Raw genomic sequence first — 23,871 nt, 5'->3', positions numbered from 1 at the left:
CCATGTGATCAGGTTCCGGCCAATGGGATATAAGAAGTAATTGGTGCAATTTCTAGACTGTGCCCTTAAAGAAAATGATCAGGCTTCCCACTTTCCCTTCTCCCCTTCCCACTTGATAGAATGTGAACATGAGGCAGGAGCTAACACAGCTTTTATAGACCACGATATTCAATTACAAGTTGACAGCAGAACAAGGCAGAAAGAGCTTGGGCCCTATAAACTGTGCTGCCATCTTATCAGCCCCGGACTGCTTACTTACACTGCTATGTAAGTGAAGAGAGAAATCAACTTCCACTTTGTTCAAGCTACCATTTTGACTTCTGTTAGAGCACCTGACCCTGTTTTAACTTGTAAACCCTGCTAAAATATGGCTTATTGGGAAGGGACAAGAAAAGACTTTTTGACTATTCATGAGTTCCCAAAATATTTCCACCAGTGGATCTTGTGAAAACAACTAGAATAGAGATGATACAAAATTAAGATTTCAAGATGGATAAAGTTATGGTATAAAATGATTGGACATAAACATCTCCAGTTAAAATTGATATAAGTTCTAAACTGTTAGAAACCTTGCTTTGCTAAAAGTTTTTAAAAAGTATTCTTGGGGTGGGGCACCTGGGTGGCTTAGTTGGTTAAGTGTTTTACTTTGGCTCAGGTCGTGATCTCGTGATTCGTGGGTTCAAGGCCCGAGTCAGACTCTGTGCTGACAGCTCTAAGCCCGGAGCCTGCTTCAGATTCTGTGTCTCCCTCTCTCTGTGCCCCTCCCTCACTCACGCTCTGTCTGTCTCTCTCTCAAAAGTAAATAAACATTAAAAAAAATTTTTTTTAAAGGTATTCTTGGGGTGTCTGTCTGGCTCAGTCGCTAGAACATGTGACTCTTGATCTTGTGGTTGTAAGTTGCAGCCCCACATTGGGTGTAGAGACTACTTAAAAAAATATTCTTTAAAAAAAATTTAATACATATATATATATACATATATATATATATATATTTTTTTTTTTTTTTTTTTCCTTTGAGAGAGAGACACACAGGGTGTGAATCAGGGAGGGGCAGAGACAGGGAGGCACAGAAACTGAAGCAGGCTCCAGGCTCTGAGCTGTCTGCGCAGGGGCAGACATGGGGCTGGAATCCACCAAATGTGAGATCATGACCTGAGCTAAAGTCGAATGCTTAGCCGACTGAGCCATCCAGGAGCCCCAAAAAGATATTCTTAAATCATATAATATAGATTTTAAAAACCCAATGTAACAATAACCTGAATAAAACCTACAGACTATACTAACAAAATCTAGGAATAGAGGGTGGGGAAGAAAAACTAACATGTGCTATACTCCTTTAACCACATGAGGGGGCTTCTAAAGAGACTTTCATTCCTGAGCCCAGCAATTAGGCAAACACAGGTGAAGGAATGTGTTTTCAAAAAGAACAACTCCTTGAAGGTAAACAATTAAAACGAGAGTCCTGAAGAACAAAAGTCCAACAAAGACAGAAGAAAATAGCAAGGAAGCATTAGAACCAGAAAGCATATAAGAAATGACAGATTATTAAAATAAACTTAAATGTGATAAACTGTACTATAAAAATATTTTCAAAGTCAAATAATTAGACTCATTTACATGAAATTTAATAGGAACACATGTAAAAAAAAAAAAAGTGACACAAAAATTTCAAAGGACCCTGAGAGGCATCTGGCTGGCTCAGTCGGTAGAGCATGTGACTCTTGATCTCAGGGTTGTGAGTTTGAGCCCATGTTGGGTGAGGGAAGGAATAGAGTAGAAAGGACAGAGATGGAATTTAGTCTTTTCCTGGTTTCATAATTTTGACATTGAAACTCTATCAGTGTTTTCCATAATTAGAAAAAAAAATTGTTTCCTAAAAATAAGGAAAAAGAGCAAGAGAGGAACTGGATATAGCAAGTTTAGACAATTTTTAGGGGAATTTTGCTCAAGATCAGGAAAGAAGTGGGGCAGTAATTCATGAGGCAGTGTGAATTGGTGCTTTGTCTTAAGACAGAAAAAACAGCAGCCAGCACAGTGTCCTTGATCTGAGCCAGCGTGCAGCTAGAGGGATTCACTGTGGGTAGGAGTACGGGGAACTTGCAGGAACAGGACAGAAGACAAGCATCTGTGGGTGCAGATGCTTGCTGCTCAGTGGACACATTTGGTGGCAGGAGTCTGTGGAGAGGATTCTTAATTGCTTCTATTTTATTTTCGAAACAGAAATCAAGGTGATGACCTGACCTGAGAATGAGGATCAGGGACTTCCTAGTCATTGGAGGTAGAGGAGGAAGTGAGAAGTAGTCCTCACAGAGTAGAAGCACAAATAACCCCCGGGATACAGTGTGATTGCCAGGCTCATGATCCGAATTTCAGTTGACATATAGTCAGTGAGGTTGTGTGGTTTTGCCAAGCCGTGTTGGGCAGCGTGTGTGAGAAACAGGACGTGTACACGATGAGACACATTCAAGAATATTATTGCTCACCTACTGAGTTCCTATCTCTCTATCAATAGGAATTATAAAACACAAGGAGAATATTGTGCTTATAATGTAATTCTTTTTTCTTCCAGTTTATTTATTTTGAAGGCGGGGAGGTCAGAGAGAGCGAAAGAGAGAGAATCCCAAGCAGGCTCTGCACTGTCAGTGTGTAGCCCAATACAGGGCTTGAATTCACAAATTGGGAGATCATGACATGAGCTGAAATCAAGAGTAAGCCGCTTAACTGACTGAGCCACCCAGGAGCCCCTAGAATGTAATTTCATAAAGTGAACTTAATTCTATCTTCTTAGTGTTGACCCACTTGGTGGACCTCATTTTGGGACATTGGATAGTATAAGTTGATGTGACTATTCCAGAGCACAAGATCCCCTTGAGAACTCCTATGTTATTGTTCTTAAAAAACAAATAAAATCTTTGTGTTGTCTTGATTATCATATATGTGCTAGTAACAACTATTTTATAGACTTAAAGCTAGAGCTATATACTATAAATTACCTTTTCCATTGGCTTCCACATAGATGCCTTTTCAGACCAAGATGAAAGAAACGGAAATAGTTCTCGTTCATGCTGGAGAGCCAAGAAGACAAGAGGAAAAGTCGCAATACCAAGAAAAAAATGACTTCAGGTAATGTGTAGTGAAATCAATTCGTGCCTGAAAGGATATACAAGATTAATTAATACTGAAATATGTCATCATAACACGTACCCAATTAATATTTGTTGCTTTGTGTTTTGTCTCATCTTTTTTTAAATGTCTTTTTAAAATTATTATTAGAGCATGAGTGGAGGAGGGGGCAGAGGGAGAGAGAATCCTAAGCAGGCTCCATACTCAGCACAGAGCCCAGTGTGGGGCTCGACCCCCACGATCCTGGGACCATGACCTGAGCCAAAATCAAGAGTCAGATGTTCAACCAACTATGCCACCCAGGTGCCCCCCCTTCTTTTATTTTTTATTTTTTTAATTAGAACATGAGCAGGGGTTGGGGCGCCTGGGTGGCGCAGTCGGTTAAGCGTCCGACTTCAGCCAGGTCACGATCTCGCGGTCCGTGAGTTCGAGCCCCGCGTCAGGCTCTGGGCTGATGGCTCGGAGCCTGGAGCCTGTTTCCGATTCTGTGTCTCCCTCTCTCTCTGCCCCTCCCCGTTCATGCTCTGTCTCTCTCTGTCCCAAAAATAAATAAAAAAATGTTGAAAAAAAAAAAAAAAAAAAAAAAAAGAACATGAGCAGGGGAGAGGGGCAAAGGGAAAAAGAGAAAATTGTCTGCTCTTATTATTGCAATCTTTGCCCTAATTTTATATATACTTATTTTCTTGATAGGCCTTTGGCCATCTTCTTTTTCACATGTGCCCAAATAAAGGACAATGTATTCTCCCACATTTTTCCATCTAAAAAGAGTCTTCTTAAAGTCCTTGCAGGGGCACCTGGGTGGCTCAGTTGGTTAAGCCTCTGACTTCAGCTCAGGTCATGATCTTGCGGTTCCTGTGAGCTTACAGCTCACAGCCTGGAGCCTGCCTTGAATTCTGGGTCTCCCTCTCTGGCCCTCCCCTGCTCGTGCTCTATCTCTCTCTCTTTCAAAATAATAAATATAAAAAAAAATTTAAAAATAAAAAAGTAAAGTCTTTGCAGAGTCTTTCAAACGAAGGAAGTGTTCTTTCTCATATTTTTTAATTTTGAAAATAAATACTATTTGGGAAAGATGCATTAGCCTGAAATGACCTCAGTCAATACCAGTCTGGAATGATTATATAGAGAACACCTGACCAAAAGGCTGGAAAAGAGACAACTCAAAGTGCATCTAGTGTTTAGTCTTAGGGGTATGACCCCCAACTTCAAGTTTTAGATGTCTTTGTCAACAAGCCCTCTAAGTATCCCTTAAAAGAGCAATTTAGAAATTGTCATTGTAGAGACATGAATATTTATCTAAAGAACAAATGTAAAAATCAGCTTTTCCAAATGATTTTGTTTTTTGGTGTTTGGTGTGGGGTTTTTTTGTTTTTTGTTTTTTTAGTTTTTTAAATTTTTATTTATTTTGAGAGAGACAGAGAGTGTGAACAGGGGAGGGAGAGAGAATACCAAGCAGGCCCCACACTGTCAGTGCAGAGCACAACATAGGGCTCGAACTCACAAACTGTGAGACCATGACCTGAGCCAAAGTCAGATGCTTAACCAACTGAGCCACCCAGTGACCCCCAATTGCTTTTGTAAATGGGTACTTGTTAGTTGGGGAAGAAGTGTTTTGTGATGGCATTAGATGAAAGTAAAGATGGTGTACTTTGGAAACTTAAATCTTTACCGAAATCACCCTGATGGTAATTAAAGCATTGAGGCTGAAGACGCATTTGAAAAGTTTCAATAAAGCTATGTCATAAAATGCGAGTTTTGAGAGAGCAGTGCTCCTAAATTAATATACTACTTTATATAACATCTGATTTTAAATATCCCTTTGTAGAGGGGAGCCTGGCTGGCTCAGCTGGAAGAGCACATGACTCTGGATCTTAGGGTCATGAGTTCAAGCCCTAGGTTAGGTGCAGAAATATTTTTATAAAATAAATAAATATGCCTTTGTAGAACAAGTTACTAAGTTAATAAATGAGACATTTGACTGTTTCACCTATATCCTTAGATATGATATAGTCAAGTTTACCCCAAAATAATTGTCTTTAAATCTTCTCATTGAAGGAGATTTGCCTTATCTGGAGTTGCCTTATGTTTATGTATGTCAGGTCCTTTGAAAATTTTTTTTTCTTTAAATTTTTAAGTAGTCTCTACCTTATAAGTAATCATTTTCATTAGTTTTTGTTTGCTTTTCCATTATGTTTATACAGATGTGTGTGTTGGTATATACACATATATATTCATGTTACCCTCTTTCTTAAAGTTAGCAATACAATACACATTTTCTGCAGGGTTTTTTCCACAAAAAAAAAAAAAAAAACGAAACAACAAAAAAACCCAGAAGTAACCCCACTGCAATACATAGAGATATGCCTCATTTCTTTTTACAACCAGGACCCCCCCCCCCCCGATGGGTATATGGATTATTTCTATTTTTTTGCTATTACAAAGAGAGCCACAATGAATAGCCTCGTGTGTGTACCTTTTTATATTTTTGCCAGTGTAACTTTGGGATAGATTCCCAGCAGGTGGAAGGCTCAGTCAAGGGGTAGATGTCAATGCTATTTTGCTAGAGATTGCCAAATACCTCTCCCTAGAAACCATCTTATTGCATTTCCATTAGCAATGTACGAAAGTACCTACTTTCCTAGAGTCTTGCCAACAGAATATGTTGTTAAGTTTGTGGATTCATGCCCAACTGATAGGTGGGAAATGGTATCTCAGTTTTAATTTGCATTTCTCTATTTTTTGAATGTTAAGGAACAAATTTATAAATACTTTTCCCACCAACATATTATTTTGGAAGAGGCACTCCTTAAGTTCACAATAAAATGTATAAACACTAATGCAACAGTAGTGACTTCTGAATACTTCTAAGCAATTACATGTGTCAATACTTTAGTTTTAAAGGTAATTAGCAGGGGCACCTGGGTGGCTCAGTAGGTTAAGTACCCCCTGCTCTTGATTTTGGTTCAGATCATTATCTTGCCATTTTCTGAGTTTAAGCCCTGCGTTGGCCTCTGCATTCTCTGGGAGCCTGCTTTGCATCTCTCTCTCCCTTTCTCTCTGTCCCTCCCCCACTCGTGCTCTCTCTCAAAATAAATAAGTAAACTTAAAAAAAAATATAAAGGTTGGGGCGCCTGGGTGGCTCAGTTGTTTAAATATCCGACTTCAGCTCAGGTCATGATTTCGCTGTCTGTGAGTTCTAGCCCCGCACCAGGCTCTGCGCTGACAGCTCAGAGCCTGGAGCCTGCTTCAGATTCTGTGTCTCCCTCTCTCTGCCCTTCCCCCACTCATGGTCTGTCTGTCTCTCTCTCTCTCTCTCAAAAATAAATAAACATTAAAATATATATATATGTGTGTATATATATATATATATATAAAAGTAATTAGCAATATTGGATCTCCAATGACCTTTGACATGAATGTGATGCCATCTAGAAGCAGAAAACACACTTTGCCTAAAAAACAGAAGTTTCACAATATTAGCAGTAAGAACTATAATATTCTGCCAGGCACTATTCTAATACTTTACTTGTATAATTTTACTGGTCCTCATAACAATCCTTTGAAGGATTTGCCAGGTGCCACAACAGGAAAGTTCCAGAATCATGACATGAACTCAGAGGTCTGACATGAGAGCCTGAGCTCCTAACTGCAGAGACTTATTTAATATGATTATGGGAAAGCAGGCTCCGAATTTGCAGTGCTGGCTTAGATAATTGAATATAATTCTTTAAAAAAAAATTTTTTTTTTGGTTATTTTTCTTTCAACATTTTATCTTTAAGTAATTTCTACACCCAACATGGGGCTTGAACTCACAACCCCAAATCAAGAGTCTCATGCTCCACCAACTCAGCCAGGTTGCCCCTAGAATTTTTTTTTTTTTTTAATTTAAGTAGGCTTCATGCCCAGCGTGGCACCCAACATGGGGCTTGAACTCAAGACTGATGCTTAACTGACTGAGCCATTCAGGCGCCCCACCCCTAGAATTCTTTTTGCCCCAGATTATCCTCTGTACAAACATTCTCTATTTCACAACAGTAATATCTTGCAAGTACACGAGTGATAAATATCAGGAAATGCATTTCACTCCAAAATGAAGAGTAAGTGAAAATGTCTAAAAACTCAAATCTTGGAGAGTGAAAAATGGACGGAAAAATTGTCATCATTTAGGCTATGTTAAGGGTTGCTTTTCCTATCGTGGAGATGGGCTGGGCCAAACAGCCTGCTGTGAAGATGGAGAACAGTTCACAATCACTCCCATCTGTGACAGTGAAACACAGGACCACTTGATTTACACAGAGACCAGCCTCACAACCTTGCCCTTGCCAAAAACAGCATGCTATCACAGCAAAATCTGACAAGCATATCACAGGGAGCTTGAAAGGGTGGAGAATGAGAGGCTGGAAACCAAAAATTTATCAACTTGAAATACTGGGTCCTTTCAATACCCAGTATTTGAGGACGGTGATCTTTTATTTTTCTCATAATAGATAAACATTGCAATGTATTCTGTTTTATGAAGCACCCAAAGATGCTTCATATTTTAATAAGAATGTATTTGCATTTTTTAAAGTGGAATAAAATTTTTACTCAGATTCGGAGGCATAGTAAGGTCTCCAAGAATTCACAGACTTAAGACTGAATGCTGTATGTAACACCGTGAAAAATGCTGATTCAAAGAAAAACCACACACTCACATTCACACACACAATTTTCATGGCCTACTCCTGAGAAAAACCTATAGACAACAGCCTCCTCACCCTTCACCCTCACATCTTCCTACACCATACTCTATTTTCCTCCTTTAGCTTTTCTCGTCTTCCTTCCGAAGCCCAAGCACTGAATGGATTCAGGGTACCTGAGGAAAAGGGAGTTTACTCATACACTTTCTCCCACACTTCACCCAAGTCAAGAAACGAAGGCAACATCAGGCACAACTCTACCTACCAGAGTAGGCTGCATGTGAAAGTCATTCCAGATGAACAGTTACTTACTGTAATCAGTATCATGAAAATCAATATCTAATCAGTATCATCAAAATCCCTATATCCATCCTATGGACTATCACTCACAGACTCTGTGACATGAAACCTTCTAGAGCACTCCAACCTTCTTTTTGTTTAACCACACCCTTAAGTAAACCTCAGGGCATAATGTCCTTTATCTGCCCCTGAGACAGGACTAGGACACACACCCATCCTTTTTATTTTTTTATTTTTAAAAAAAAATTTTTTTTTTTTTTAACGTTTATTCATTTTTGAGACAGAGAGAGACACAGCATGAACGGGGGAGGGGCAGAGAGAGAGGGAGACACAGAATCGGAAGCAAGCTCCAGGCTCTGAGCCATCAGCCCAGAGCCCGACGCGGGGCTCGAACTCGCGGACCGCGAGATCGTGACCTGAGCTGAAGTCGGACGCCCAACCGACTGAGCCACCCAGGCGCCCCTATTTTTTTAATATGTACTTATTTTTGAGAGAGAACGAAAGAAAGAGAGCACAAGTGAGGGAGGGACAGAGAGAGGGAGAGAGAGAGAATGCCAAGCAGTGTGTGGCCTGACACTGGGCTTGAACTCATGAACTGTGAGATCATCACCTGAGCTGAAATCAAGAGTTGGACGCTTAACTGACTAAGCCACTCAGGTGCCCTGAAAACACACCTATTCTTAAACATTCTCCTCTTGGCTGGTTCCCCCTTAATAAACCATTTCTTGTCAAGCTGGACTTGTCAGCCTTTTTCTTTAGTTTTTCTTTCAGTCCTCAGATGTCACTTTGCATATACCTTTCATGGAACAGACTCCTTAACCAACATACTGTAGGTTTCCAGAAATTATGCCTTTGGCCGCATGTGGCTTCATCACTTACCAGGCTGGCAACTGAAAGAATGCCCCAGTGAGCCCAAGTGCACTGTTGATGAGATCCAGTTGGAGTTTCTGGACATGTAAGTGCATCTGGTGGGCTTTGTGACTCTGCTGGCCGCGACATCTGTTGAAGGAGGACCAGACACAGATCCTCATACTCCAAAGTCAACCTTTTTAAAAATTAAATATGAAAACCAAATTTTACTAGCTTCCAATAGGTGAAACTTTAGGATTTCTCCCTGATACTATGTATTGTTGGGGTCCGGGAGCCAACAGTCAAGAAATAATTCTTGAGACAACTTTGGTGCCAAAAAGGTGATTTTATTAAAGCATGGGGACAGGACCCACAGGCAGAAAGAGCTGCTGGGGTATTGTGAGGAGTGACTCACTACCTACCGATAATATATAATATATTATACATGATATAATGAGGAGTGACTGACTTTATCTACCTCCCTACCTACCTACCGGAAGGGGGTTAGGGATAGAATAAGTCTCCAAGCAATCAAGACCTTAGTCATGAGACCCTTCAGATGTGTATCAGTGGGCCATATGCTTGCAAGATGATTGTTAACATGTATCTTGGGTTGGGGGTAGAGATAAAGGAAGTTTCCAAAGGGATTTTTATATGTTAAAGACTTACAGGATCCTGGAGGTTGAGCTAAGTTTGCCTTTTGCCTCTAGCAAAGTACTAACATTGAAGCAGTTAAGGAGGACACTGAAGCAGTTCCTCCTGGAGGAAGGTCACTCAGCCTGTCTCAAGTGCAGTACTTGTCACTGGGCTGCAAGTTTTATAAAGAAGTTTAATATTTTCTATATTTCTTTTGCCTTTGTTCTCCACCTCACCTCCACAAAGTATAGATTTTTCATATATTATGTGTTATCACCAGGCTTAGTATTAATTTACCTAGACTTCAATGAAGACGACGATGATATAATTGCACCTTGGATTTTTCTGTAAGATCACAGTATTATGGTGCATGGTTTTGAAAATATCTCTGTAAGACAGATAACAGGCAAATAATTTCCCTCCTGGTTTCTGAGTTAGGAAACTTGGAGCCAAGAGTGATGAAGAAGTATTTACCAGGAAAAAAGTGGCCATAAAAGGTTTCCCACTTCAGAAACTTGCACAGTACTTGTAGTGAAAGATCAGGTATGTTACCTTTTGATAAAACACTAAAAAAAAAAAAAATCTCATCATCTTTGCTACACAGACAATTCAAAGGCTGAAGCTCAAAAGTGTAAATATTTCAGAAGAACTGTGGTAATGAAGCAAAACAACAGATTTTCTGTGTACAAAAGTGGAAAGATTTAAATTTTTTTCTTACTCCTATTCCAGAGTCAAAGTAAGGAAGTTCCCTTCATTTTTTTTTAACCTTATTGATTTATTTTGAGTGAGTGAGAGAGAGAGAGTGAGAGCAAGCATGAGCAGGGAAGGGGCAGAGAGAGAGGATCCCAAGCAGGCTCTACACTGTCAGCACCAAGCTTGATGTGGGGCTCCAACTCATGAACTGTGAGATCATGACCTGAGCTGAAACCACGTCAGATGCTTAACTGACTGAGCCACCCAGGTGCTCCAAGGAAGTGTCCTTCGTACATGCTAAGTCTCAGAGCCTTACCTGGGTTGTTTTTCTTCTTGATGTTTTCCCAGCAGCATGAGATTTTGTCCAATCCACCACTTACTCCTTTCTTCTAGAAAGTCCCAGAAAAGATCCCGAACCTTCCCGGTTCCAAGTGTAAGCAAGGTGTCCTCCCTGGACACAGCAGTTTTCTGCTTCCTCAAAGCTACAGTGAAACTTGTTAAGCTGATAACAATTATTTTTACCATGTTGCTCTGGGCTATTTAGCTCACTTCCTAGAATGATACCTGTTCTGACATATAACCAAAGCCAGATTCTTCCTTTTAAGAACATTTTCTCTGTGAACTATGAGCAACAACAGTGCAGGGGCTCAGCAGCTGCCTGGTCCTTTAAAAATGTTCTTAGTGGGTTAGTCATATTTGTTAGTATTATTCTTTTAGGAATAGGGAATAATTAGTCAAGGAGATAAAAGATGTTTTGTGTGTTTTTAATTTAAGAACCCAGGTGGAGTTCCTATAAGCTGAAAACAAACAGCAAAGATCAATAAAGCGAGGAGTCTTTATAGGGCACCACCACCTGTGTCTACACAACCAGATAGCTTTTAGCTAATTATTTGCTAAGCCTAAGCTGTAAAGGAGAAGAAGATGAATATCTAAGTCAGAGCTGCTAAAAATTGAGAAAAGTATTGTGTGGTTTTTTAAAAGGAAACCATTCTGGCAGACCCCCAGGCTGTGTCTAAGTTATTGTATTTTGTTTTTTAAATACATTCAGTCATAAAACCAGGCATAAACTATATGCTAAAGCTCTTACACAACCATGAACGAATGAATACAAATTAATACAAACAGAACTGAAAACTAATGAAATGAAAACGTGCTGAACTAAACAGTTACCTGACATAACAACTGTACTGGCTTATGACCACACAGGTTCTTTTGATTTGGCACACAAGCTATTCCATGCTGTAGGGAAAAATCAGTTCTCTCACCACTTTATTTAGCTTGCTGAAAAACCTTTGTTCATACAGCATGTCATTTGTTTTGCACCTGTGGCACATCTATCATTTAGTTTAGCCAGTTTTCTTTCTTGGCACCAAAATGTGATAACAAATACAAATAACTGTGGGCACTGACATAGCATGGTAGGTTTCAGGGTTCAGTTGGTTATCCAAATGGCCTAAATGCTTATACTACCTTTAAAAATCATTATGGAAAGATACTAGTATCAACAATTCTCTTAAGAGTATACTCCAAGAATACACCTCCCTCAGTCTGAAAAACAGTGCAGTAATCAAAAGATAAATATGGTATGGTCCCTACTTTCAGAACGTGTACAGTCTAGTTAGGGGAAAAAAGATACAACAATTGTAGTTAATAAAGACAGTGTCACTGGACAGGTACAGCATATATCTATCTATAAAAGTTCAGATGAGAAAGAAATTATTTCCAGCACGTGGCCATATTGAGATAGAAGAAACGGTCATACCGGGAGAAGCCAATGTGATTTAGTAAATGCATAGAAGAGGAAAGTATTTATAAAGAGAAATAATTCTGGGGGTGGGGCATGGTGGGCACTTGTGGAGACAGCAGTGGGAAGGGAAACTAGAAAACTGAAAAGTCTTGAAATGGCAGGAAAAAGAGTGTCCAATTAATTTGGAAGGCTTCTGACTAGGAGTCCACTAAGTCTTCGCTGCAATGGAATCGTTCTGGGTGTTACAAGACTTTGTAACAAAGTGTTGATTTCCCAACACTTTCATTAATATACATACTTACGCACATACATACGTTTAAGGCATTTTTAAGTGAAACCTGAGGCTGATGGAAACTTCTCTGAGGTCAACTCCACAGGGCCGTAATTCATTCCAACCTTTTTTTCAGTGCCTGATATATGGTCTCAATACCTGCTTTACCTAGAGCGCAAGCATATCACATGTTCAACTTAAATGATCAAGATATTGGTGACAGTGTTGCTTAGAACTGAAGCTCTACCTATGCGCATTCTGTCGCCGAGGTCGCAGGGTCGCAGAACAGCTACGCACACCGCCCCAAGCCGAGTGTACCGCAACTCAGCTTAGCGCTGCGCCCACACCTGGACTCCGGCGGGCGGAAGGAGCGTGGCTGCCGGGACTGAGCGCGCGGGTACCAGCGTCTAGCCACACCTCCGGGGCGGAGCGAGGCCCTTTCAGCCGCTGGGAGGCCCGCCTCACCCTCCTGTCTGGTGATTGGTGAGGTGGCAGCTGCTGTGATTGGAGGGCAGGGCGGTGATTGGAGGGCTCACCGCCATCTCTTCCAATGGAAATAAGCCAGAGGCGGGCCCAGTGGCGGAAGGAGCATGGCGTGGAGACTGCTGAAAGTGAGTTCAGAAAGTGGGCTCTGCGGCAGCGAGGAGGAGTTGGGCGAGGAGTGGGGCTAAAGCAGATTGGAGGGCTAACCTGGGGCGAAGTGCGGTTCCGAGATCGTGGGCCCAGTTTGCACGTCTGTGCGTTTCTGGAGGCACACACGCGTGTGCATTTACACGTGTGCTTGGCCAGTGTGCATAAGAGCACGTTCCTGTCTGGGTAGATGCAGGTCTGTGTCAGCGCACGTGGGCCAAACGTTTATTGAGCCTGGCACACGGGCGTTTAGTGAACACATGACCGCCTAACATTGTGTGCAGGATCCGTCGTGCAGTGAAGTTACACTAAAACACGGCCCCAGCCCTTCTAGATGAAATTTTAGGGCGGGGGCTTATGTAAGTGTGTTCAGATACTTGTTGACATTAAGGAGCGTTCCTACAATCCGCTGGAGACTGGAAGCAAGACAATAAATACTTGTTCTGTATCGACAACTGAGAGTGACTTTAAAAAGGCAAATCTGATCATGCCACCTAGTTGTTGAGGGAGAACCCGAATCTTCATTTTGGCCAACGTCTCTGTTTATCTCCCCAGCTTCTTTTTAAGCCGTGCTTTGCCTTGTTCCTTGGTTCCAGACAAACCTTTCCCCTTCCCCCATTTCTTGGGTGCATCTCCTTACCCTGTGCCACTGTGAGCGCCTTTACACTTTTTCATACCCTCCCAGTGCGTCCTAGTTAACTCCTATTTATCTTTTGGACATCAGCTTTAAGTCACTTCTTCAAAGAAGCCTTCCTCTACCTCTGAGATTGGGTTGGGGTGTGTTATTACCGTATGTTAATTCATAGCTATTGGCAGTTACATATTTGCGTGATCATTGATTAATGACTGTCTCTTCATAAGATTGTCGTCTCTTTGAGGGCGGAGACTATTTCGCCCACCTCTGAGTGCTCTATTACTGTTGGGCAGATGACTGACTGACTGATGACTCATCATCTGGCAGTGATAACTATGAACCACTTTTCAAGTAGGATTCTTTGTTTTTGAGAGAGAGTGGGTGAGGGGCAGAGAGGCGGAGAGAGAGAAGCCCAAGCAGGGGCTCGATCCCACGAACAGTAAGATCATGACTTGAACCCAAATCAAGTGTTGGATGCTCAACCGACTGAATCACCCAGGTGCCCAAAACTAGATTAGTGATTCTTGACTCAATAAGACCTGATGCTCCTTAAAAAAAATATTTTGCAACTGCTTTTATTATCCTGAAGTGGAATTTATGTATAATGTAATCTATCTACGTATAATTTTAAAAGATTAGTATAATGTCCTAACTGGAATATAAAGGAGACATTAGAGGAATTCATAATAAAATAACATGTATTTTAGTATGTAAATGTTGGGCATGACTCACTTAGTGAGAGACTCAGGTGTTTAAGCCTCTATTTGGAAATTCCAGCGCCTCAGGTATGTTTTCTTGTCAAAACCCAAACAAAGCATTATACCATTCCTGAGATCTCTGAAACGGTGAACAAGGCTTAGTAACGTTCTGTGCAACACAGTGCAGTCATCTCTCAATTTATGATGGAACTGCATTCCTGGAAAAGTCAATGCATATGAAAACTGTGCATGAGATAGTTGGTGTTTTTACGTGGTGGAATACAGGCTCAAATAATATGAATAGATTTTTTTACATACTGAATGTCAGTAGTATCTCCAAAAGCCATGCAGGACAGGGACACTTCATCTGTCAGATAGCCTAAAACAGTGCAGGTGTCTACCTTTACAGATTCCTGCCCACTTAAATCTATTAGCATTCCTCCAAAATGCCTACCACATGTCCCCCTGGGGGCAGTACTGCCTCTTTTGAAGCCTCTGGCCCAGAGTCCTTCAAGGCCAGACAAGTGTGGGTCAGCAGAAGTGTGGATACAGCCTCTGAAAGTAGAGACCAATGTGTGAGCAAGACTAGAAATGAAGGATACCAGTGTTTGCAGAAGGCTAGGGATATCGCTTTATATCACATGCCATTATGTCCTGTGTTCCTGGGTGTATAGGGCTCAGAGAAGTTACTGCTGTCTGGCCCCATTGGGCCTTTTTCTTTTTTTCCCCCTCAGAAGCGGGCCCAGGATGCTGTGGTCATCCTGGGGGGCGGAGGACTTCTCTTCACTTCCTACCTGACGGCCACGGGGGATGAACATTTCTATGCTGAACACTTGATGCCAGCTCTGCAGAAGCTGCTGGACCCGGAGTCAGCCCACAGGCTGGCCATTCATTTCACCTCCCTGGGGCTCCTTCCTCGTGCCACATTTCAAGACTCTGACATGCTGGTAGGTGCTCTTGGAACACCTTCTGATTAACAAGCTCCACAGGCACTTCTGACACAGAAGTGCTGGGGCCTGCACTTTGAGAAACACCAGGATAGCCTGGCTTTGTTTCCTTCTCCCTAGGAAGTGAGAGTCCTGGGCCATAAATTCCGAAATCCAGTTGGAATTGCTGCAGGATTTGATAAGCATGGGGAAGCTGTGGATGGACTTTACAAGATGGGCTTTGGTTTTGTAGAGATCGGCAGTGTTACTCCAAAACCTCAGGAAGGAAACCCCAGACCCAGAGTCTTCCGCCTCCCAGAGGACCAAGCTGTCATTAACAGGTGTGTGAATGGACCAGAGGTCACAGGGGATACTTTCTTCCCAGGAGGGCGCTTAGCGATGGGAGATCTGCCTGTTTTTTCTGTCATACAGTGTGGACATTTTTCTGCTATTGGGAGTGTTCGAGAACCATGTTGAGCATCTCCTGTGTGGAGGCATAAAAGCAGATTTTATTATTCTAGTTTAACACATATACACCCCAGGGGCTCAGAGAGCTACATGACTTATCTCTAATCATGAGATCATAAGTGGGAGATCTGGGGTTGAGATTAATACATTTGACTTCAGGGTTTGTGCTTTTTTCACATTGTTACTCCAGTGCTCTTGCCCAGCACTGTCCAGCAGAAATATGATGTGTAATTTAAAATATTCAGGTAGTCACAATAAAATAGTAAAGAGAAATGGGTGAAATTCACTTCAATAATATATTCTATTTAATTATTATTTATAATTATATCTAATTATAAATACTTACCATGTTCTGAATGTCATTTTAACACATAATCAAAATAAAAATGATTAATTAACTATTTACCATCTTTGGTGGCTAGTCTTCTAAATCCAGTGTGCATTTGACTTAAAGCGCTCTCAGGGTGTACTGACCACATTTCAAGTGCTCAGGGGCACATGTGGCTACAAGTTCTTGAACTGGATGGTGAAGCCCTGCCCTGTAGTAAACCGGAAATTTTAATAATCCATATGGATAGCTGCTTTTAATAAGAGAGATCCTTCTAGATTGTGTAAAGCCCTTCTCTTTGCAATCCCTAGGCAGTATTCACTATAGCAAACCCAGAAAATGAAAAAGTGTCTGCTTTTTGGTAACAGAATTTTGAGAGTCTCCTTGAGAGAGTTTAATAGGCATCTTTGGGACCATTGATAGCCTTCTGGAAGATGAACCTGTGGGAATTTTAGGTGGCCGCGCTTCCTGCTTTATTGTACTTATTTCAGGGAAATTTTCCAGCATTAGAGATGAAGTTATTGAGCTTTCTGTTGCATTGCAGGCTGGGATCGGTATCTTCAGAATTTCCAGGCAAAATATACTTGTTGATGATTCGGCTGCCACAAGTAACTGCAGGTACCAGGACAACGGTACTGGGCAGAATCCATAAACGAGAAGTGGTTGAGGGAGGAGAGCCTGTGTGTTCGGCCTCCTTGCTGTGGGTGGCTTGGAGTGAGTGCCCAGTAAGCTCCTGCCAAGTGAATCGAGCAATTTATTCATGAAGTAAACAAAAACCGGTGCTCCTCTATCTGTTCAGTGTTTTTGGCTGCAAGTAACAAAGTGGCTTAAACAATAGGCATTTGTTATTATTTCTTCTCTGGGAGGGAGCTTGTGGAGCATAGGCAGGAGGAGGAAAGATGGGTTGTCAGGGAGGCCCTGCTGCAGGGGAGGGGTACATAAGTGAGGAGGAGTGTGGGTTGGATTCAGACAGGTGGGGGGACAGCTACCTGGTGAGTCTGGGCTATTTCCAGTGCTAGGTACCTGAGCGACTTGTTTGCAAATTTAAATCTTTCCCTCTGTTTTTGATGGTGTTCTGGCAAGTTTTCTAGGAATTCCAGGGGTGTTTAAACCTTGAAAGTCTTAAGAACTGTGATTTTTTTTTTTTTTTCTTTCCTGTTTTTAAAAGTCCAAAGTATAGTAGAAGTGGCCATGAAACCATCTCTCCAAAGTGTTTGGCTTATGGCTGAGGGCTCTAACCTCGTCCCCTCCCCACCTGCTTATATGTTACAGATATGGATTTAACAGTCACGGACTCTCGGTGGTGGAACACAGGTTGCGGGCCAGACAGGAGAAGCAGGCCAGGCTCACAGAAGGTAAAGTGGGGTTGTGCTAATGGGCCTTTCTCCATTTGTTGTGAGGAAACCTGTGGGAGAAAGGTCAGGAATTCTTAATGAAGTAAATGTGACTGAGCAATAGGGAAAAAAACACTATGGAACTCAGGAATTTTCCTGCCTTTATCACAGTCAGCAAGATTGTAACTGAATTTCATAATTTAGCAAAGACTTGCTTAGTTTCTCCCTCGTTATATAACCTGTGTTGTGTCATAACTGGGGCCGCTTGAAAGTGAGCAAAGCAGTCCCGCTGTGGTCACGTGGGTAGTTGAGATGTGAGCAGAACTTGAGCTCCATCTTCCTCGGTCTTCCTATGATGTCCTTTTGTGCGTTATGTAAACAATACATGTTAATTATAGAAGCATTAGTAAATACAGAGAAGCATCAAGAAGAAAAGTGAAATTACTCATACCCCTCCCTACTCGGGGAGAATTAATCTTGACTTTTGGGCAAATATCCTTCATGACTTGTTCAGAAAACACCATGCATGTTGTAAGGCCGCCTTCAGAGATGCCGATGTCTGTTCTCTGGGGCTCTGCTCTCTCTCCAGATCCATGTAGTGCCTATAGCGCTGTTTTGTCCTCACCACCCCTTCCCAGGTGTCTTCTGAGATTGTGTGGGGCTGTGGCCATTTTCCTCTAGAACTCTTTCCAGGAATTTAAGTGTCATTAAATGTCCTGGTAGTGAGATAAGAAAAACCTATGGACATCGGATTCACTTCAGGAAGTAAGGTTGAAAGGGCCGAGGCAGTCGGCAATCTCTGATTTTAGGAGAAGGAAGTTACCTTGTTTGGAAATCCCAAGCTTTGGTAGGAGCAGACCCTGCTATACTACAGACCTTTCCATTTGGGGAACTTTGAAGCTTATAATATGACCTCCATAGCTTGTGATACTCTCCTGCCTTCTGGCTTCCCTTTCTTCTTTTCATTGTCCCCAGTGTGAGCTTTAGCCCCTTTTCTTCCTTGCTCCTCCCTCACCCCTACTCCAGCACTAACACTGATTGAAGCAGAATCTTCCAGCAGATTTGTTCATGTTTTCCAGCATCTAGAAGCCTTGAAGACAGCTTATTGCTAGCATAAGTTGACAGAAGCTATGGTGCCTTTTGAAGATAGAGTAATTCAGAAATTTCTGTCTAACTTCAGAGTCTTGGCCCTTTGGGCAGCTAACTGCTGATGGAAGATCCCTTAGCTGCATGAAAGTAAGGCTCCCTTTCAAGCCAGCTCATCTGTGCAAAGAAGAATCAGCTTACAAATGGCTTGGCTTGATGGAGGCTGGACTTGGGAAGCTTGGAGGCCTTGTGTAGCTTTTGTCTAATTGGATGCTACCCACCCCACCACCCCCGCCGCCCCCAAGGGAATCTCATTTACTTTCAAGCTGGGGATTAAAAGGGTGACTAGTTTAGGGAATGAGAAGGTGGTTAGCAACACTAGATGTTGGTCTTTGATCCCAGTGACTTGACACACCTTTTGGGAGCTCACTTGGTGCTCCAGGTCTTTTCCCAACCATTGCACGGTAAAAGCAGCTGACACCACTGACCTACCAGTGACCTTTGCAGATAAGGTGGTATCTTAGAAGCCAAGTACAGACAACCTCTGGCTTTCAGGCACAGCATGTTTCTAAAATGTATTTTTCTAACAGTCCAAAATGCAAGTCAGTAATCCCATGGATTTTTAAATTGGGTGGCATAATACTTACCATGCAAACTGAGACATTTTGGGGAGTGAAGGGTGCAGGCATTAATAATTATGCCCAGGCTACAGAAGCAATGAGGGCTGTTCTGGGAGCACTGGGACTTGTGCTCACTCTAGTTATGAGCTGGAGCCCCTTCTCAGAAAACTGAAATTCCACGTTCTAAAAGATTTATGCCTCTATATTTTAGGCATGGTTAGTGGAAAACATTTTCCAGTCTTGTATACATATTCTTTAATTTTGCCTTTTCTTCCCAACTGCACACCCTGTCACTCAAGTCCAGCAGACAGCCCTTGAGAATAAACAGCTGTCCCTTAACATGCCTGTTGATTTCTGACTGTCCTCATTACATTTATGAGCCCTTACTTTTAATCGCTAGCATTTGCACTCCTAATTTCTCCAGTTTCCATTAAATTTTAAAAAAAGGAAAAGAACACAGTGCAGTAAAACATCCTAGTAGTTGCCCAAATACGCTGCGCAAAGATGGTGACCTCTTCTTGGTCAGCAGGCGGCAACACCGTGCAGCTTCCATGGTGTTTGCCGGCTGGTCCGGGAAGTTCACACAAAGAGGTGGAGGTGTACGGGGCTCTTCGTGGGCTGTTTAGTCAAGGACATCTTCAAAATGTTGCACAGGGAATGGTGTTTAGGAACAAAATCTTGACAAGCCATCTTTACAGGGGGGCTACCACTGGGAATAAACCTGGGGAAGAATAAGGCCTCGGTGGATGCTGCTGCGGACTACGTGGAGGGGGTTCGAGTCCTGGGCCCCTTGGCCGACTACCTGGTAGTGAACGTGTCCAGTCCGAACACCACTGGGCTACGGAGCCTTCAGGGGAAGGCTGAGCTGCGCCACCTGCTGACCAAGGTAGGAAATTACATCTCCAGGCTCCGTTCCACCAGCCTGTCCTACCCACTTCTTTCCAGTTGATTCTTCAGGAAAAAGCTTCAATGTCACTATCAAGGAGCTGTCCTTAGCACCTGGACCAGATAGGACCCCTTGCTATACCTATAATCCCGTCATAACACTGATTATGCTTAACAGTAATTAATGGCTTGGTTACCTGTCCCTGTGTTAAACCATAAACCCTGTGAGGGCAGGGACTGTCTCTCTCTGTCCCTAGCATCGAGCACACTGACTGAATAAATTGGATGACTCTTCTTTTTTTTTAAGTAGGCTTCATGCCCAATGTGGGGCTTGAACTCACGACCCTGAGATCAAGATTTGCATGAAACAGCGAGGCACCCCTGGATGAGTCTTTATCAAACAGTACTTGTGACAGTATTTTCTTCTTATCTCTTTTAGAAAAAAAAGTCTCAATAAGCCTTAATATATTAGCCAATACCAGTGACAACATTAGGGACTTTATCTTAGGGATCCCTTTGTTCAGGAGAATCAGATCTGTGGGATGGGTCTTTGGCATAACTGAGAGCTGTATTTTCTGAGAAGGAGAAGTCGCTGGTGCTTCAGCGTGAGAACATGCTGATCTGTGGCTACGGCCTCCGGGGTCCCCGTCTCTGGCCGTGTGTTGTTCTAGGTGCTGCAGGAGAGGGACGCCCTGCAGGGAGCACGCAAACCGGCTGTGCTGGTGAAGATCGCACCTGACCTCACAGCCCAGGACAAGGAGGATATTGCCAGTGTGGTGAGAGAGGTAGGAGTCGGGCTAGGCCCTGGGACGCCTCTCACTGCCTGGGAGGGGCGGGGGTGGGTGCCATTTGGCCAGCTGGGCTAGCCTGTGGCTTCCTTTCTGTGGTAGTGAGAGCTGGTTTGATATGTCATGATGTAACTCATCATCTAATGAAAAGCTCAGTTGGTTGAGCATCCAACTCGATTTCAGCTCAGGTCATGATCTCACAGTTTGTGGGTTCAAGCCCCACATCGGGCTCTGAGCTGACAGTGTGGAGCATGCTTGGGATTCTCTCTCTCTCTCTCTCTCTCTCTCTTTCTTTCTCTCCCTCTCTCCCTCTCCTCCTCCCCTGCTCACACTCTCTCAAAACAAATAAATAAACTAAAAAAAAAAAAAAATTTAGAGAAGCAAATGTTTGGATGAGTCATTTACTTGTACCCATTCCCTTGTCTCTTTCCTCACATTCATCCAGCAAGAGCTCTAAGGCTTGTGCTTGCATTCTTGGTCAGTCTTGGTCAGACTGTTCTGTCACTCTCTCCAGTCTACCCCAGGCCCCTGTGTTATAGGAGAATGGTGGAAATACAGACCAAATCTGGCAGTCCTGGGTTCAAGTCCTAGTTCCACCATGTACTACCTAGGGGCCTTGGACAAGACTAAAGTGAGTGGTTCTAAGGATTAAATCCTGTCCTCGTGGAACATTACAGGTGGTCGATATGTGATGGCTGCTACTATTATGTTGAGGCTCGTTCAGACCCTTTTTCTAGAAGCATAGTGAGCTCTGGTATAGCTCTTGCTTCCCGGGGCTATAGTGTGGGCACCTGGCCCGGCTGCTGTCTCAGACCCTCAGGGAAGCTACTCCGACTGCATCAGTGCCACCACTGGAGGGTTCTTTCTCTGTCTCACATTGCAGTTGGGCATCGATGGACTGATCATCACGAACACCACAGTGAGCCGCCCCGCCGGCCTCCAGGGTGCCCTGCGCTCTGAAACAGGAGGGCTGAGTGGGAAGCCCCTCCGGGATTTATCAACTCAGACCATCCGGGAGATGTATGCACTCACCAAAGGCAAGAATTCGGTGCCTGTGTCTTCAGATCTGTGTGTGGCTCAGGCTCTTGGGTTTGATCCGAATCACTGTTCCCTGAACTGCTGCATTCAGCCGGGGCCGGAGCAGGGGAAGCCAAACTAAGGGTCTCAAGTTGCCTGCCCTTCCTCACGATGTTACGTGTGCTTCTTGCAGGCAGAGTCCCCATCATTGGGGTTGGCGGCGTCAGCAGTGGGCAGGATGCCCTGGAGAAGATCCGGGCGGGGGCCTCCCTCGTGCAGCTGTACACGGCGCTCACCTACCGGGGGCCGCCCGTGGTGGGCAGGGTCAAGCGGGAGCTGGAGGCCCTTTTGAAGTGAGTGGGGCCACGTGTGGCTTGACACAGGCGAAGTTAAGGTAGCATCAGTTGAGGATGACTCACAGGGAGGAGGAGATGCTATTTACCTGTGTATTTATTCCTCATTCAGAAAGGATTCAAGAACGCAGGGGTGGGGGGGGGGCAGAATTACTCTGTTGCTCCTAAGACAGAGGACAAAGAGGGTCAAGGAATTCAAGATTAATGGTGTTTATTGGCCTGAGGGGTTCTGGCAGCATCCCTGCTCAGTAACATTGTCTTGATGTCAGGGAGCTGTGAATACTTGAAATTGATTCCTTTCCCAGTGTGAAGACCTAGGTGGAAACACCTCTAGGTTCCTGAGTGAAGACGATGTAGAAGGCAGGAGGCACGCCTTTGCGGGAGACAGGCAGGCACGGTTATGGAGCTGACAGCCTAGGTGAATGTGGGCTTCCAGCGAGAGCAGGGCCTGTCCTTCCCTATTTGCCGAAATTGCTTTTCCTTTTTTTCAGGGAACAGGGTTTTACGAGAATCACAGATGCCATTGGAGCAGACCATCGGAGGTGAGGATGTTTTCAATAAGAAGCCTAATCTGGAATCTCCCCACTAAATGAGACGGGTCTTTGTGGCTGGATTGAGAGAGGAGAGCCACATCCCCCAAACCACGAGAGCCCTTCCTCCAGCCCAACTGTAAACCCAGTCAGGAGCATCACCAGAATCAATACGAGGCTTTCTTTAATCACTTGTCGGACCATGAACTGCATTCATGAGTCTTTCTAAACTCAAATCCCTTTAATATTGCAAGGACATTAAATATTTGAGGGAAAAAAATCATAGAAAAAATAAAGCCATTTAAAACCTGGATTTAAGGGTGCTTGGGTGGCTCAGTCGGTTAAGCGTCTGACTTCGGCTCAGGTCACGATCTCAAGGTCTGTAAGTTCGAGCCCCACATCGGGTTCTGTGCTGACAGCTCAGAGCCTGGAGCTTGCTTCCGATTCTGTGTCTCCCTTTCTCTCTGCCCCTCCCCTGTTTGTGCTCTCTCTCTCAAAAATAAATAATAGGCATTAAAAAAAAAAAAGTTTAAAACCTGGATTTAAATCCCAGCCCTCAGTGAGGGCCACGGGCCTCACATAGGTGCTGCAGGGCCTTCTAGGCCTCTGCTGCCTGGGGTCAGCTGTGGGTCCAAGGAGCTTGACTCTGTTTCATTCTGCCTTTACTTTTATTTAAGTTTTTGACTTCACTTGAAAATATTTCAAACACGGATAAAGTTGCAAGAATAGGGCTTGAGGGTGGCCATCCTCTGTCTTCACACTGCCTTCCCTCTGTGAGTCCGGGTCCTCATCTTTTCTTAGAAGGACCCCAGTCATGTTGCAGTGGGCCCTGCCCCGCTGACCTCAATTTAATTTGATGACCTTGGTAAAAACCCTGTCTCCAAATAAGGGCACTTTCTGAAGTTCTACGGGGTTAGGATTTTAGTATGTCAGTTTTGGGGAGACACAATTCAGCCCATCACAGGAAAGTGTGCTTGCTGTGCCCCTTCTTTATTATCTGTGGCTTGGGGTGCCATTGGGCAGACAGCTTCTCAAGGTGCTTGAAGACATTAGACAAGATGTGAAAGAGGTGTAGTCGTTAACTGAAGAGAGAGCAGCACCGGTCTTTTCGATACCGGAAAGCAAATGGGGAAGAGGGGCTGGAAACCTTATCTAGGAAGCGCTGTTGCTGTGTGGCATGCCCTCACAGCCAGCAGAGAATTACCTTTGTTCCCATCACCTCAGTACAGATTTTTATTCTAAATTTAATTTCTCGATAGCTCTGCGAGAGGCATGGAA

The 23,871-nt window shown here is 43.3% G+C and overlaps 2 protein-coding genes across 3 annotated transcripts in view; one reads left to right on the top strand and one right to left on the bottom strand.

Annotated features, from left to right (window-relative positions):
* Nucleotides 1-12,658, bottom strand: part of PKD1L3 (polycystin 1 like 3, transient receptor potential channel interacting) — an 82,033-nt gene extending 69,375 nt beyond the window's left edge. The window contains 3 exon segments of the mRNA XM_058707042.1: nucleotides 8,980-9,099; nucleotides 10,595-10,695; nucleotides 10,697-12,658. Coding sequence (XP_058563025.1) covers nucleotides 8,980-9,099; nucleotides 10,595-10,695; nucleotides 10,697-10,888 — 413 coding nt within the window. The 5' untranslated portion in view covers nucleotides 10,889-12,658.
* Nucleotides 12,659-12,824: 166 nt separating this feature from the next.
* DHODH (dihydroorotate dehydrogenase (quinone)) lies at nucleotides 12,825-22,906 on the top strand. Of its 2 annotated transcripts, XM_058707886.1 has the most exons (9): nucleotides 12,825-12,907; nucleotides 14,993-15,205; nucleotides 15,326-15,525; nucleotides 17,253-17,335; nucleotides 19,719-19,906; nucleotides 20,577-20,690; nucleotides 21,577-21,730; nucleotides 21,904-22,063; nucleotides 22,555-22,906. In XM_058707886.1, exons 1-9 carry the CDS (start codon nucleotides 12,887-12,889, stop codon nucleotides 22,607-22,609), a joined length of 1,188 nt encoding a protein of 395 aa, XP_058563869.1. In that variant the 5' UTR covers nucleotides 12,825-12,886; the 3' UTR covers nucleotides 22,610-22,906. The 2 variants fall into 2 exon arrangements, with proteins under 2 accessions (XP_058563869.1, XP_058563870.1); XM_058707887.1 differs by lacking the exon at nucleotides 21,904-22,063.
* The last annotated feature ends 965 nt before the right edge of the window (nucleotides 22,907-23,871 follow it).

This window comes from Neofelis nebulosa, chromosome 17 (assembly GCF_028018385.1).
Source record: "Neofelis nebulosa isolate mNeoNeb1 chromosome 17, mNeoNeb1.pri, whole genome shotgun sequence".
Taxonomy (NCBI): Eukaryota; Metazoa; Chordata; class Mammalia; order Carnivora; family Felidae; genus Neofelis; species Neofelis nebulosa.
This window is presented reverse-complemented; position numbering and strand designations above follow the sequence as displayed.